General features: G+C 39.7%; 1 protein-coding gene across 10 annotated transcripts in view; it reads right to left on the reverse strand.

The window, feature by feature from the left end:
• Positions 1 to 4,843: 4,843 nt before the first annotated feature.
• LOC122906784 (zinc finger protein 624) overlaps positions 4,844 to 13,009 on the reverse strand; it is a 40,937-nt gene continuing 32,771 nt past the window's right edge. For all 10 annotated transcript variants that reach the window (XM_044249153.1, XM_044249152.1, XM_044249154.1 and 7 more), the window contains one exon: positions 4,844 to 7,240. In XM_044249153.1, the coding sequence (XP_044105088.1) occupies positions 5,022 to 7,240 (2,219 nt within the window). In that variant the 3' untranslated portion in view covers positions 4,844 to 5,021. The remainder of the gene's footprint in view (positions 7,241 to 13,009) is intronic.

Here is a 13,009-nt window from a genome sequence, read left to right on the forward strand (position 1 = left end):
GACATCACAGGTAGCCAGAGCATCAGGCAGCTCTCTAGAGAAAGAGGAGGAAGCAGGCTCCCTGCCCAGCAGAGAACTCCATGCAGTGCTTGATCCCAGGACCCTGAGATTGTGACCTGAGCCGAAGGCAGAGGCTTAACCCACTGAGCCACCCAGGCGCCCCAAAATATGCCTTTTTAAAACACATTTTTTGGGGCACCTGGGTGGCTCAGATTGTTAGGCATCGGCCTTGGTCTCAGGTCATGATCTCCAGGTACTGGGATCGAGCCTGCACCAGGCTCCCAGCTCAGCAGGGAGTCTGTTTCTCTTTATCCCTCTGCCTTTCACCCTCCTTGGCTCTCACTATCTTTCTCTCTCTTAAATGAATAAAAACAAGGGGCGCCTGGGTGGCTCAGTGGGTTAAGCCGCTGCCTTCGGCTCGGGTCATGATCTCAGGGTCCTGGGATCGAGTCCTGCATCGGGCTCTCTGCTCAGCGGGGAGCCTGCTTCCCTCTCTCTCTCTCTGCCTGCCTCTCTGCCTACTTGTGATCTCTCTCTCTCTCTGTCAAATAAATAAATAAAATCTTTTTTTTTTAATAAATAAAATCTTAAAAAAAATGAATAAAAACAAAAAAACCACATTTTTTGAGGTATTATTGATATACAACGTAGCCTAGTTGTACATGTACAAGATAATGATTTGACATACACCTATATTGTGAAATGAAGAGTATGGTTAGCATCCATCACCTCACATAGTTACAAAATTCTCTTTTTTTTTTTTTTAGATTTTATTATTTATTTGACAGGAAGAGATCACAAGTAGGCAGAGAGGCAGGCAGAGAGAGGGGGAAGCAGGCTCCCCGCTGAGCAGAGAGCCCGTCCAGGCTCCATTGCAGGACCCCTGGATCATGACCCCAGCCGAAGGCAGAGGCTTTAACCCACTGAGCCAGCCATGCACACCTCCCCCACACCGTTTTCATTTTTAAAGCGAAGTTTGGTTCTCAGACGCAAGCATAGCTCACAGCCATGTTTCTCAAAGTGTGATTTCCCCACCAGTAGCGTCAGCACCATCCAGAATTTCTTAGAAATGTAAATTCTGGGGCTCCCAGCCTGGATTTAGGTATCAGAAACTCTGGGGACCGGGTGAAGCAGTCTGGTTTATTAAGGCCTCGAGGCGATTCTGAAGCCCCCGCGAAGTGTGAGAACCACGGTTCGCATCTCTCTCTCCCTAACCGGCTCTGCTCGTCAACTGCCAGCCACTGGGTTTCCAACTTTTCTGTGCTTGTCTCCGTCCTCCCCCTCGTGCATCATAAAACACGTCGAGCCAAGGCCCTTGTGTTCCACCTGCTTCTTTCAAAGTAAAAGGGCCATTTGAAAGCCTGGAGATTGACGGACTTCTCGGGAGCAGAAACTTTGCCAATTGACTTTTAAACGCTGCATGAAGGAGAAATGATGATAAAATGTGAGTTTCCCCTGCTTTCCCGGATAACAGTACTTGGATAGTTCTTCACATTGTAAGGTGTCCTTCAAATGCATCCCTTCACTTGACCCTGACTCTCACCCACGAGCTAAGCAGTAGTATGGGCTCCATTTTGCAGAACGGGTGCAGCAAGGGAATTACTGAGGGGCGAGTCGCTGGCTGCAGCACAGCCTGGTTTCACCCCACACCCTCCTACTCTGGCCCCCCAGCCCTTTCCCGACTTCTGCTGGCTGAGCCAGGCAGGTGGCCGTGGGTGTGGTCCTGGATAGGGCAGCGGAACTGGGTAGGGTGAAGCAGCCCTGCTCCCTGGGGCTCTCCAAACGGTGCGAGACAGTGGGAAAGGGAAGTAGAGACTGAGGCCATATGGGAAGACCGTCTAATTGGAATCCTGAAGAACACAGGGCAGAAAGGACAGCCAGGGGACTGGCACACAGTCTACAGGCTGCTGGCAGCCTGGATATCTGAGAAATCTCCAGGTGGACCTCTCAGCCCCAAAGCCTCTTTCAGTACCAGTGGTGCTAGTTCCCCATCATTGGCTTATCCCCTCTGGTCACCTTGCAGGTAAGATGCCGTGTGTGTGTGTGTGTGTGTGCGTGTGTGTGTGTGTGTGTGTGTGTTGGTAGTGAGTGGAATGCAGAGGCAGCAGAAAGAAATTCCATGCTCACCTAATTTCATTAATTAGTCCTCATAGGACAGCACCCTGCGGGGTGGGGATTATGTATCTTCTACAGATAAGAAAACAGGGGCTCAGGGAAGCATGAGTACCTCGTTCAAGGTCACACAGCTAGTAAGGAGCAGCAATGGGGTTCCAGCCAGTCTCTCTGACTCCCAGGTTTGTGCTCCCCCACAGGGACACCACTGGCCCTCAGCTAATCAAGGCTGAGCTGGATGGGCAAAACCGCTTTGATGTATGTCAGCCTCACTGATTAATTTGGACCTTCAAAACCAGCCACTTGGGGCGCCTGGGTGGCTCAGTGGGTTAGGCCCTTGCCTTCAGCTCAGGTCATGGTCTCAGGGTCCTGGGATCGAGCCCGGCATCGGGTTCTCTGCTCGGCGGGGAGCTTGCTTCCCCCCCTCTCTCTGCCTGCCTCTCTGCCTACTTGTGATCTCTGTCAAATAAATAAATAAAATCTTAAAAAACCCAGCCACGTTAGGGGCGCCTCTGGGGCTCAGTCAGTTAAGCATCTCGCTCCTGATTTCAGCTCAGTTCATGATCTCAGGGTTCTGAGATTGAGCCCCACATCAGGCTCCCTGCTGGGCGTGTGGGAACTCTTTCCTCCTGGCCACCCTCCCCAAGAGTTGAGTTTGTTTATTTCTTTATTTAGTAAAGATTTTATTTATTTATTTGACAGAAAGAGAGATCACAAGTAGGCAGAGAGGCAGGCAGAGAGGGGGAAGCAGGCTCCCCACTGAGCAGAGAGCCTGATGTGGGGCTCGATCCCAGGATCCTGGGACAATGACCTTAGCCGAAGGCAGAGGCTTAACCCACTGAGCCACCCAGGTACCCCTCCCCAGGAGTTTAGAAGCTAACCCACCTTCACCTTTTCTCCAGATACTGATTCAGGCAGAAGAGACCAACCTGTTAGAACTGATCTCCTTTCCAGCCTGATTCCTGTCCCCAGCCCCGACCCTTGTAGGAGACTGCCTTTGCCACCGAGCCAGGCAATGATATCCTATACCTTTCTCTAACTGTGCCTGGTCTCCAGACGTGGGCACCAGAAATGCTCAGTTACACCAAACATTTTGGCGTAATCTAGGGAAATCATTACATCGACAAGAGCAGTGACAACTGGTCTCACACATCTGATCTCATCCTAGAGGGAAGCTGTAATTTTTTAAAATTTTTATTTATTTGACACAGGGAGAGAGAGATCACAAGTAGGCAGAGAGATAGGGAAGCAGGCTCCCTGCTGAGCAGAGAGCCAGATGTGGGGGTCGATCCTAGGGGCCATGACCTGAGCCTAAAGCAGAGGCTTAACCCTCTAAGCCACCCAGGTGCCCCCAGGAAGAGAGAGCATCTTAAGCAGGCTCCCAAACAGAGCTTGATCTCATGACCCTGAGACCATGATCGGAGCCCAAAACAAGAGTCAGACACTTAACTGACTGAGCCACTCAGGTGTCCCGCGTGTCTGTCATCTTTAACCTCAGGTTCCCAAGTTTTGTCTTCATCATTCTAGTGTTTTTTCTTCTTTTCTGTTCTATTTCACTCTCTAAAAATGCCCTGTACACATAAAGCTCTGTAATAAAGCAATTAGTTATCAAAATTGTGGAAATACCTTGAGATCAACGAATGTAGATATAACTAATTTTAAAAATCACTCTCATGCTGTTCCACAGAATGGTTATATCACCATTTATTCAACCATTCCATTAATGATCATTCACTTTGTCTCCACTTGGTTTTCTACTTTGCCTCTACAAACAATAGTTCAACAAAACTCCTTAATTGTATTTTTATGCATTGAAGATGTTACTTCTGTGGGGGCAGATTCCCAACATGAGACTGCTAGGTCAAAGTATTTTTATTTTAAAAATTTAAAAACTTACATATTGCTGAATTGCTGGTGGAAATATAAGTTGATATATAACCTTTTTGTAAAAGTAGATGGTTTCCCAAAACGCACTAGCAAAAGATCTCTTAATTTTTGCCAACTACACGAAGTCAAAGTGATAGCTCATTGGTTGGGGTTTTTTTGTGTGGTTTTTTTTGTTTTTCATTGGTTGTTTTAATTCACATTTCCCTGAGAACTTCTTAGATTCATTAACACTTTCAGAGATTAATCGCCATTTGCTCTTCTATGATTAGCGATCTAGTCCAGATGGATTAAAGACTTTAATGTAAAAAATAATCAAAATTTCAGAAACAAATTAGGGATTAAGGAGACCATTTTAACTTTTTAAAAGAGTAAAGTAACAATCTAAAAAGGAGAATATATAAATATCTTACTGTGAAAAATTAAAATGTTCTTGTAGTATATAAAAAAGCATAAAGACAATCACTAGATTAAAAAATTTGTAACACACATGAAAAAAGACTAATATTTCAAACATATAAAGAGCACCTCCAGATTTATAAGAAAGACAAACCAATACAAAAATAGGCAAAAAATATATAGGCAATTCACTGAATATGATTTGTTGAGTACAGTATGAAATCTGGATGAATATTTTCATTTGTCCATTATTTTTCTCTATTGTGAATTTTCTTAGAACTTCTAAGATTTAATATGATGGTATGCTTTAACACATTCTTATGTTTCTAAAGTACCTCTCTCTTTTTAAAAGACTTTATTTGAGAGAGAGCATGAGAGAGCAAGAGCAGGGGGAGGGGCAGAGGGAGAAGCAGACTCCCTGCTGAGCAGGGAGCCTGATGTGGGGCTCGATCCCCAGAGCCCAGAATCATGACCTGAGTGAAGGTAGATGCTTAGCCAACTGAGCCACCCAGACAGCCCCTCTAAAGTATCTCTTAAGTGTGTATTTTCTCTGGTGAATTGTCCATAAAAGACACAGCTGGATTCCTCTTGTGGTGCCAGCATCTGGATGAATGCTTTATTAATCTTTATATTAGCTGAGTTTCTCTTTGATGGATTCTTTGATGTACAGTAAGGCTGGAGCTACTCCTAAAGGCTTTCCCACACTCATTACATTTATAGGGTTTTTCTCCAGTATGCTTCCTCAGATGTACAGTAAAGTCCGAGTTGGTTCTGAAGGCTTTTCCACATTCCTCACATTTATAGGGCCTTTCCCCAGTATGAATTCTCTGATGGAGAGTTAGCTGCGATAGAGTGATACAACCTTTTCCACATTCCTTACATGTATAGGGTTTTTCTCCAGTATGTGTTCGCCAATGCACTGTAAGGTATGAACCTCTCCTAAAGGCTTTTCCACAGACATCACATTTATAGGGTTTCTCTCCGCTATGGATTTTCTGATGTTCTGTGACATGTACCATCTGGCTAAATGCTTTCCCACAGTCATTACACTTAAATGGTTTCTCTCCAGTATGTGTTCTTTGATGGGTATTAAAGCCTGAGTTACTTGTGAAAACCTTCCCACACTCATTACATTTATAGGGTTTTTCTCCAGTGTGCCTTCTTTGATGTACAGTAAGTTGTGACGTATTAGTGAAAGCTTTCTCACATTCAGTACACTTATATGGTTTTTCTCCAGTATGGGTCCTTTGATGTACAATAAGATATGACTTAGTCCTGAACGACTTTTCACAATCACAGCATTTATAAGGTTTCACTCCAGTATGAATTTTCTGATGCTCTTTGAGATTTACCATTTTGGTAAATGCCCTCTCACAGTCGGTGCACTTATATGGTTTCTCTCCAGTATGAATCCTCTGATGTACAGTTAGGTGTGATTTTATTCTGAAAGATTCCCCACACTCATTACATAGGTAAGGTTTCTCTTCAGTATGAATCCTCTGATGTATAATTAGGGATGAAGAACGCATGAAGGCCTTTCCACATTCATTACATTTATAAGGTTTCTCTCCTGTATGCATTCTGTGGTGTACAGTAAGGCATGAATAATTAATGAATGCTTTCCCACATTCATTACATTTATAGGGTTTTTCTCCTGTATGAATTCTTTGATGTTCTGTGAAATTTGCTATACGATTGAATGCTTTCCCACATTCATTACATTCATAGGGTTTTTCCCCAGTATGAGTTCTTATATGTACAATAAGGCTTGAATTACTTCTGTAGGCTTTCCCACATTCATTACATCTAAAGGGTTTCTCTCCAGTATGAATTCTCTGATGGACATTAAAAATTGTGGTATTCTTGAAAGATTTCCCACATTCATTGCATTTATATGGTTTCTCTTCAGTATGGGTTTTCTGATGTACACTAAGATATGACTTATTCCTAAAGGCTTTCCCACAATCATTACATTTGTAGGGTTTCTCTCTATTGTGAGTTTCCAGATGTCTTGCAAGTTTTGATTTATCACTGAATGCTTTCCCACATTCACTACATTTATAAGGTTTCTCTCCGGTTTGAATTCTCTGGTGTTGATTAAGGCGAGCACACTGGCTAAAAGACTTTCCACAGACATTGCACTGATAAGGTTTCTCCTTAGTATGAATTCTCTGATGTACCATAAGTGATGAAGAAGCAATGAAGGCCTTTCCACATTCATTGCATTTATAGGGTTTTTCTCCTGTGTGAATTTTTTTATGTTGACTGAGATATGAAGGCTGGCTAAACATTTTCCCACATTCATTACATTCATAAGGTTTTTCTTTAGTGTGAGTTCTCTGATGTTGAATGAGCAATGACCTATAACGAAAGGACTTTTCACATGTACTACATTTATAGGGCTTTTCTTTATTATTGTACTTGTCCCCTATGGTAAGTTCTGAAGTAGGCCTTATGGCTTTGCTGCCTTCTGTATCCTTGCAAAGTTTCTTCCCCAGATGGGTATCTGTAATCAAATCTAAATTCTCAGTGAAATTCTCATGTGTTTGACATTTGCTGTGGGGTTCTTCTGTGATAATGCCTGCTTCAGGAAAAAGAAGAGATCCAAATCTAAATCTTCTTTGACCAGAGGGAATTTTCTTGTGAGTAACTATTTTTTGATTCAAATGATTTTCCTGACTGTTTTGCAATTTTAATTTCCTTTCACTCCATTTCCATAATCCTCCCATTCTTGAGTTCCATAGACCATTCTCTGTGAGTTTATCTATTATGGTCTCTTGTGATACATCTTCAGAAACATCCTCTGTTGATACAGCATTCTTGGTTGCAGGTTTGGTCTCCAACTCTGGGGAAAGAAAAAGATAAATCAAATGACTCCTATTTCTGAACTTAGGAAGATCTCAGTAAACAAAAAAATAAAATGGAAACCTTAGCTGATAATGAATGTAAAGTTTTAACTGCTTGCAAACTGGCCTTGTTTTTAAGAAGAAAGACATATGTTTGAAGGAGGCCAGTTGAGCCAAGAACCATAGCAGCAAATTCACTTTTCCCCTACAAAAAAAATTCATTCATGGTAACCCTCCTAGAATCTAGGTATCTCAAATCCTTCTCTTTTCATCCCCTTTATAATAAACTTTTTTTTTCCCAGACCATTCTTCATAGGTTGTCATTATTTTTTTGATTCCCATTTACTCTACAAACCAGACGTTGCTCCCAACCATACTTTCTATTTATTCTCACTCATTTGCTAGCTTTTTTTTTTTTTTTTTAGATTTTATTTGTTTATTTGACAGACAGAGATTACAAGTAGACAGAGAGGCAGGCAGAGAGAGAGAGAGGAGGAAGCAGGCTCCCCGCCGAGCAGAGAGCCCGATGTGGGGCTCGATCCCAGGACCCTGGGATCATGACCCGAGCCGAAGGCAGAGGCTTTAACCCACTGAGCCACCCAGGTGCCCCTCTTTTTATGTAGTTTTTAATAAAATGTTAATGGAAAACAGCACTTTGATTTTTCAGAAAGTAGGCTGAACAGTAAATTAGTCAAAATTAATGTTTATAGTTATTATTATTTCAAACAGTGATAATAATTATGAAGGGTAGTTTTGCAACCTTCTTATGTCTTAAGATCATGCCTAAAAGCCTGTCCAAAAAAAACTGGATAAAAACAACTTACACACTGAATTTTAAAGCCATGAAGCATTCCACTATCCACAAAAGGTTTTGATTTAATTATTTTTTAAACATTTAGAAATAATTGCCTGAAAATTAACTAGAAATTTAAAAGAAGTATAAAAATACAGAGCACCTGAGTGGCTCTGTACTGACTCTTGATCTCAGCTCGGGTTTTCTCAGGGTTGTGAGTTCAAGCCCCACGCTGCATTCAATGTGGAGCCTACTTAAAAAAACAGAAAGTATAAAACTGTTCTAAAAGTAAACTATTGGGGGGCCGGGGTGGCACAGTTAGTTAAGTGTCCAGCTCTTAATTTAAGCTCAGGTTGTGATCTCAGAATTGTGAGATCGAGCCCCAGGTTGGGCTCTGTGCTGTGTGGAGTTTGCTTTAGATTCTCTCTCCCTCTCCTGCTTCTGCTTGTGTTCACTCTCAAATAAATCCTTTAAAAAAAGGTAAAATATTGGGGCATGTGGGTGGCTCAGTTGGTGAGTGTCCAACTCTTGGTTTGGCTCAGGTCATGATCTCATGGATTGTGAGACTGAGCCTTGCAATGGGCTCCACACTCAGCAGAGGGTCTGCCTGAGGATTCTCTCCCTCTGCCCCTTCCCCCACGTGTGCACGCACGCATGTTCAGTCTCCCTCAGATAAATAAATTTTTCGAAAAGAGTAAACTTTTAAATTGTATATACAAGCAAGTTTTAAGACGACCATCCCACAGTGTAACCTTTTTTAAAAAGACCAAGATTTGAGGGCGCCTGGCTGGCTCAGTTGGTAGACAGTGCAACTCTTGATCTCAGGGTTTTAAGATTGAGCCCCATGTTGGGTGCAGAGATTACTTAAAAATAAAACCTTAAAAAAATAAAAAGGACAAAGATTTGAATTCAAAGACACCAAAGAGGAGAACCCTAGAACCCAGTTCACTTAAATGTCTAATTCAATTAAGGTAACTGGGGATGGTTACAGCCTTTACCCTAGCAGCCCACCAAAGCAAACAATTCTCTATGGAAAAAAGGTTACACAATCCAGAACTTCAAACTATTTTTACAGGTTCTCATATCAATGCTTGATAATGAAAAATAATAAATATATAAGAAGATAAAAGTCTTGTTTCTCTTGACATGTCAAGTCTCTCGACAATAAAGTCAAGAGAGGGGCACCTGGGTGCTGCAGTTGGTGAGTGTCCAACTCCTGGTTTCGGCTTGGAGGGTTGTGAGATCAAGCCCTGCACTGGGCTCTTTGGTGAGCCAAAGAGTCTGCTTAAGTCTCTCTCTCTCCCTCCCCACCCCCATTCTCTTTCTCTCTCAAATAAATATTTAAAAAAAGAGAGAGAGAGAAAAGAAAAAAGTCAAGAGAAAAAAACAGATGATACAAACAGATTTAAAAGGTATCCAGACAATTGAGGTTTCAGACATAAACTTAAAATAATCATGATTATACATTTAAGAAAATAAGACAAGACCCATAATTTCACCAAATAATTGGAAAGTTTAAAATAAGAATCAACTGGCAATTCTAGAACTGGACAATAAGAACTCAAAGACTAAAAGCACAGTAGATATGACACATGAGCGTGTTAACAAAATGGAAAATAGGTCAATAGACAATATGCATATTGAAGTACAGCATGATGAAAAACTTGAAAAAATTATTTTAAAAAATTATAGAGACATAGAGGATAGTGTGAAAAGGTCGATCACAGATGTCCCAGAAGACTAGAAAGGTGAGTGAGACAGAATGAGATGAAATCAAATTCAAAGACATTAACACCAAAGCATTTTCCAAAACATTTAAAAAATATCAAGCCATAGATATTAGAAGCCAAATGAATCCCATGTAGGAGAAATACAAAGGAAATATAATATATTATGAATCATTTAAATTATATGAATTTCAAATTTCAGTGTCCATAAATAAGATTTTAGTGGAATATAACCATATTCCTTGGTTAACACTTTGTCTTTGGGTGCTTTTGTGCTTTTAATTGCTAAATGGTGTAGTTGCAACAGAGCTATCATATTCCCCAAATGCCTAAAATATCTATTGTCTTACCTTTTACAGAAAAGGTTTGCTGAGTCCTGAATTAAACAGATGGTTTACTTGTCAACAGGTATGATATAAGACAGAAAAAAAATGGAATGATACCTTCATAATACCTCCGCCCTCTGTTCCTCCCCATTCATGCCCATAAGAATTCAACACAAACCTAGAAGTCTAAACTTACCAAAAATATCATCCAAAAATGAAGATTAAATGAAGATAAAAAGAAAAATGGAGGGAATATGATACTGGCAGGTGAATAAAATTAAAGATTAGAGGGTATTCTTTAAGCAGAAGAAAAATAATCACAGGTATATAAGTTTAGAAATGAGGAAAAATAAAAAGAGAAAGTATAGGCAAAATTATAGGTAAATCTAAATGAATACTGACTGCATAGAACATAGTCTTATGAGATTTGACATATAAACAGGATTAAAATACATAATTTGAACAACATAGAAATTAGGTTAAGTAAGTTATTCTAAGATCCCTGTGTTGTTTGGTAAGAGAGAAAATCTAATCTAAGAGAGAAAATCTAAAATGAATCACTGATGCATGCTTTAATCTCTAAGTTAACCACCACAAAAATAATTCTAGAAATTTATAATTACCAAGTGATTAGGGAGGAAAAAGAAAAATAAAAGTTAATGAACCTGAAGGCATAAATGGGGAAAAAGAGAATATAGAACAGGAAAGAGACTTTCATAGTCAGATGACAGATTTAAACACTATGTAATTGCATTACGTAAATATAAACTAAATACTCCAAAAGATATGGACATTCCCTCAGGTTATTTAGAGGTAATTTTGTACCATCTGCCTTAAAAACAAAATCTGGTTAAAACAAAAATCTAATATGCTACTTATAAGAGAAACAAAATACAAGGATATACAAAAGATAACAGTGAAAGAATTAAAATGAGGCACCATATACACAATAACTGAAAGAAAGATGCTACTGTGATGTGAGTATGAGACAAAATAGACTTTAAGGCAAAAACCATTATAGAGATAGAGAAGACACTTCAGAAGAATAAAAGGTCCAATTTAACTGAAAGAACAGTTGTAACTTTGTATTTGCCTAATAACACTGCCATAAAATACATAAACCAAAAATTAAAGTAACTAAAATAAGAAACAGAGAAATCTACAGTCTTACTGGGAAACATTAAAAATCTCTCTCAGTACCTGACAGATAAAGCTGACAATCCGTAAGTACATAGATTTTAGCAACATAAATAATTTGATATCGCTGGGGTGCCTGCGTGGCTCAGGCAGCCAAGCCTCTGACTCTCGGTGTCAGCTCAGGTCCTGATCTCAGGGTCGTGAGACTGATTAGGAGCCACAGTTGGCGCAGAGTCTGCTTGGGATTCTTTCCCCCTTTTCCTGCCTCCGCCCTCTGTTCCTCCCCATTCATGTGCTCTCTCAAAAAACAAATGAATAAAATTTAAAACAAAAACTTGTATCTAAAACTGCACTTAATACCTACAGACTACTCATTTTCCAAGTGCACACAAAATGTTCTCAAAATTGTCCATGTGGTGAAGAAAATTTTAATAAATTTGTAAAGACTGAATTCATACACAGTATCTCTGATCACAGGAAAAATTAAGGTAGCAAAATTACCAAAAAATCCCCAGATGGTACAACATTAAGAAAAATATTTCTGAATAACTTGAAGGACTAAGACATCACAATGGAAATTATCAAATGCTTTAAATTCAGTAATTATGAAGTTGCTAATCTAAAAAAGGTGTGACATATGGGTTTTTACTTGTTAATTTTTTTTTGTCTTTTTTGGGATGTGATCTAGATAGCCTTAAATAAGTTATAAAAAAAAGAATGTCTGAAAATCAATGATACAAGTATCCAACTCAGAACTTAGACAAGATCAGCCAATTAAATGCTAAAAAGGTTAAAAACAATAAAGAGAAGAAAGTAATGATAATAGAAGTCAAACATACAAAAAAGATTCTTTAAAAGCCAAATAAGATTGATTAAACCCTAGGCACGACCTTGATAAAAGAGAGAAAACAAAGAAACAAAAAATTAATGTCAGGAATGAAAAGGGAGACATCACTTTAGATCCATACCTACATTTAAGAGAAGATAATATGCCAATAAATTTAAATTTTAGATAAAATGGATCCATTGCCAGATAAACATGACTTATTAAACTGAAACAAAAAGAACCAAGACATATCAATATTTCTATAACTACAGAAGGAATAGAAGCTATAAATACCTTCCATAATAAAAGCATCAGGCCAACATGGCTTCCCTAATGAAATCTATGTGTCTTAAAATATCTATCGTTCCCTCTCTCACAGCTCTTTCTTTACTCCTCACCATAAGCTGATGGTCTTGCTTCTTATTTTTCTATCAATTCAGAATCTATTATAATAGAATGCCTTGATCTTCCTATCACGGGTTGACCTATCATCTGCACCTGCCTTCTCCATCCTTCCAAGTGTTACAACCAAAGAGGCGGCCTCTGCCTATAAATGGTAAAACCCTCCTTTTCCTTTCTTGAGTTTATGCACTTTAACCTTCTCACACACTTTAGTTTTCATTCTTCACTGAGTCCCATCTTGGTCTTGCAACATCAATTTCGCCCTCTCTACTATGGCATTATTCTTATCAGCACTCAAATATGCCATAAAAACTCCCATCTCAAATATAAGACAAAAGAGTTTTGTTCTTCATTCCGTACTTTCCTGTAGCTACTGCCCCATTTCTCTTTCCCTCTTCATGGTGGTGGGGGGTATCTTCTCTAAAGAGTCATCTAAACTATCTCTAATGTCTACTTTTCATTCACTCTTTTACTGCAGCATTTTTTACAATAGTCAAGCTATGGAAGCCACCCAAGTGTCCACTGACAGAGGAATGGATAAAGGCGATGTGGTGTGT

The sequence above is a fragment of the Neovison vison genome, chromosome 5 (assembly GCF_020171115.1).
Source record: "Neovison vison isolate M4711 chromosome 5, ASM_NN_V1, whole genome shotgun sequence".
Classification (NCBI taxonomy): domain Eukaryota; kingdom Metazoa; phylum Chordata; class Mammalia; order Carnivora; family Mustelidae; genus Neogale; species Neogale vison.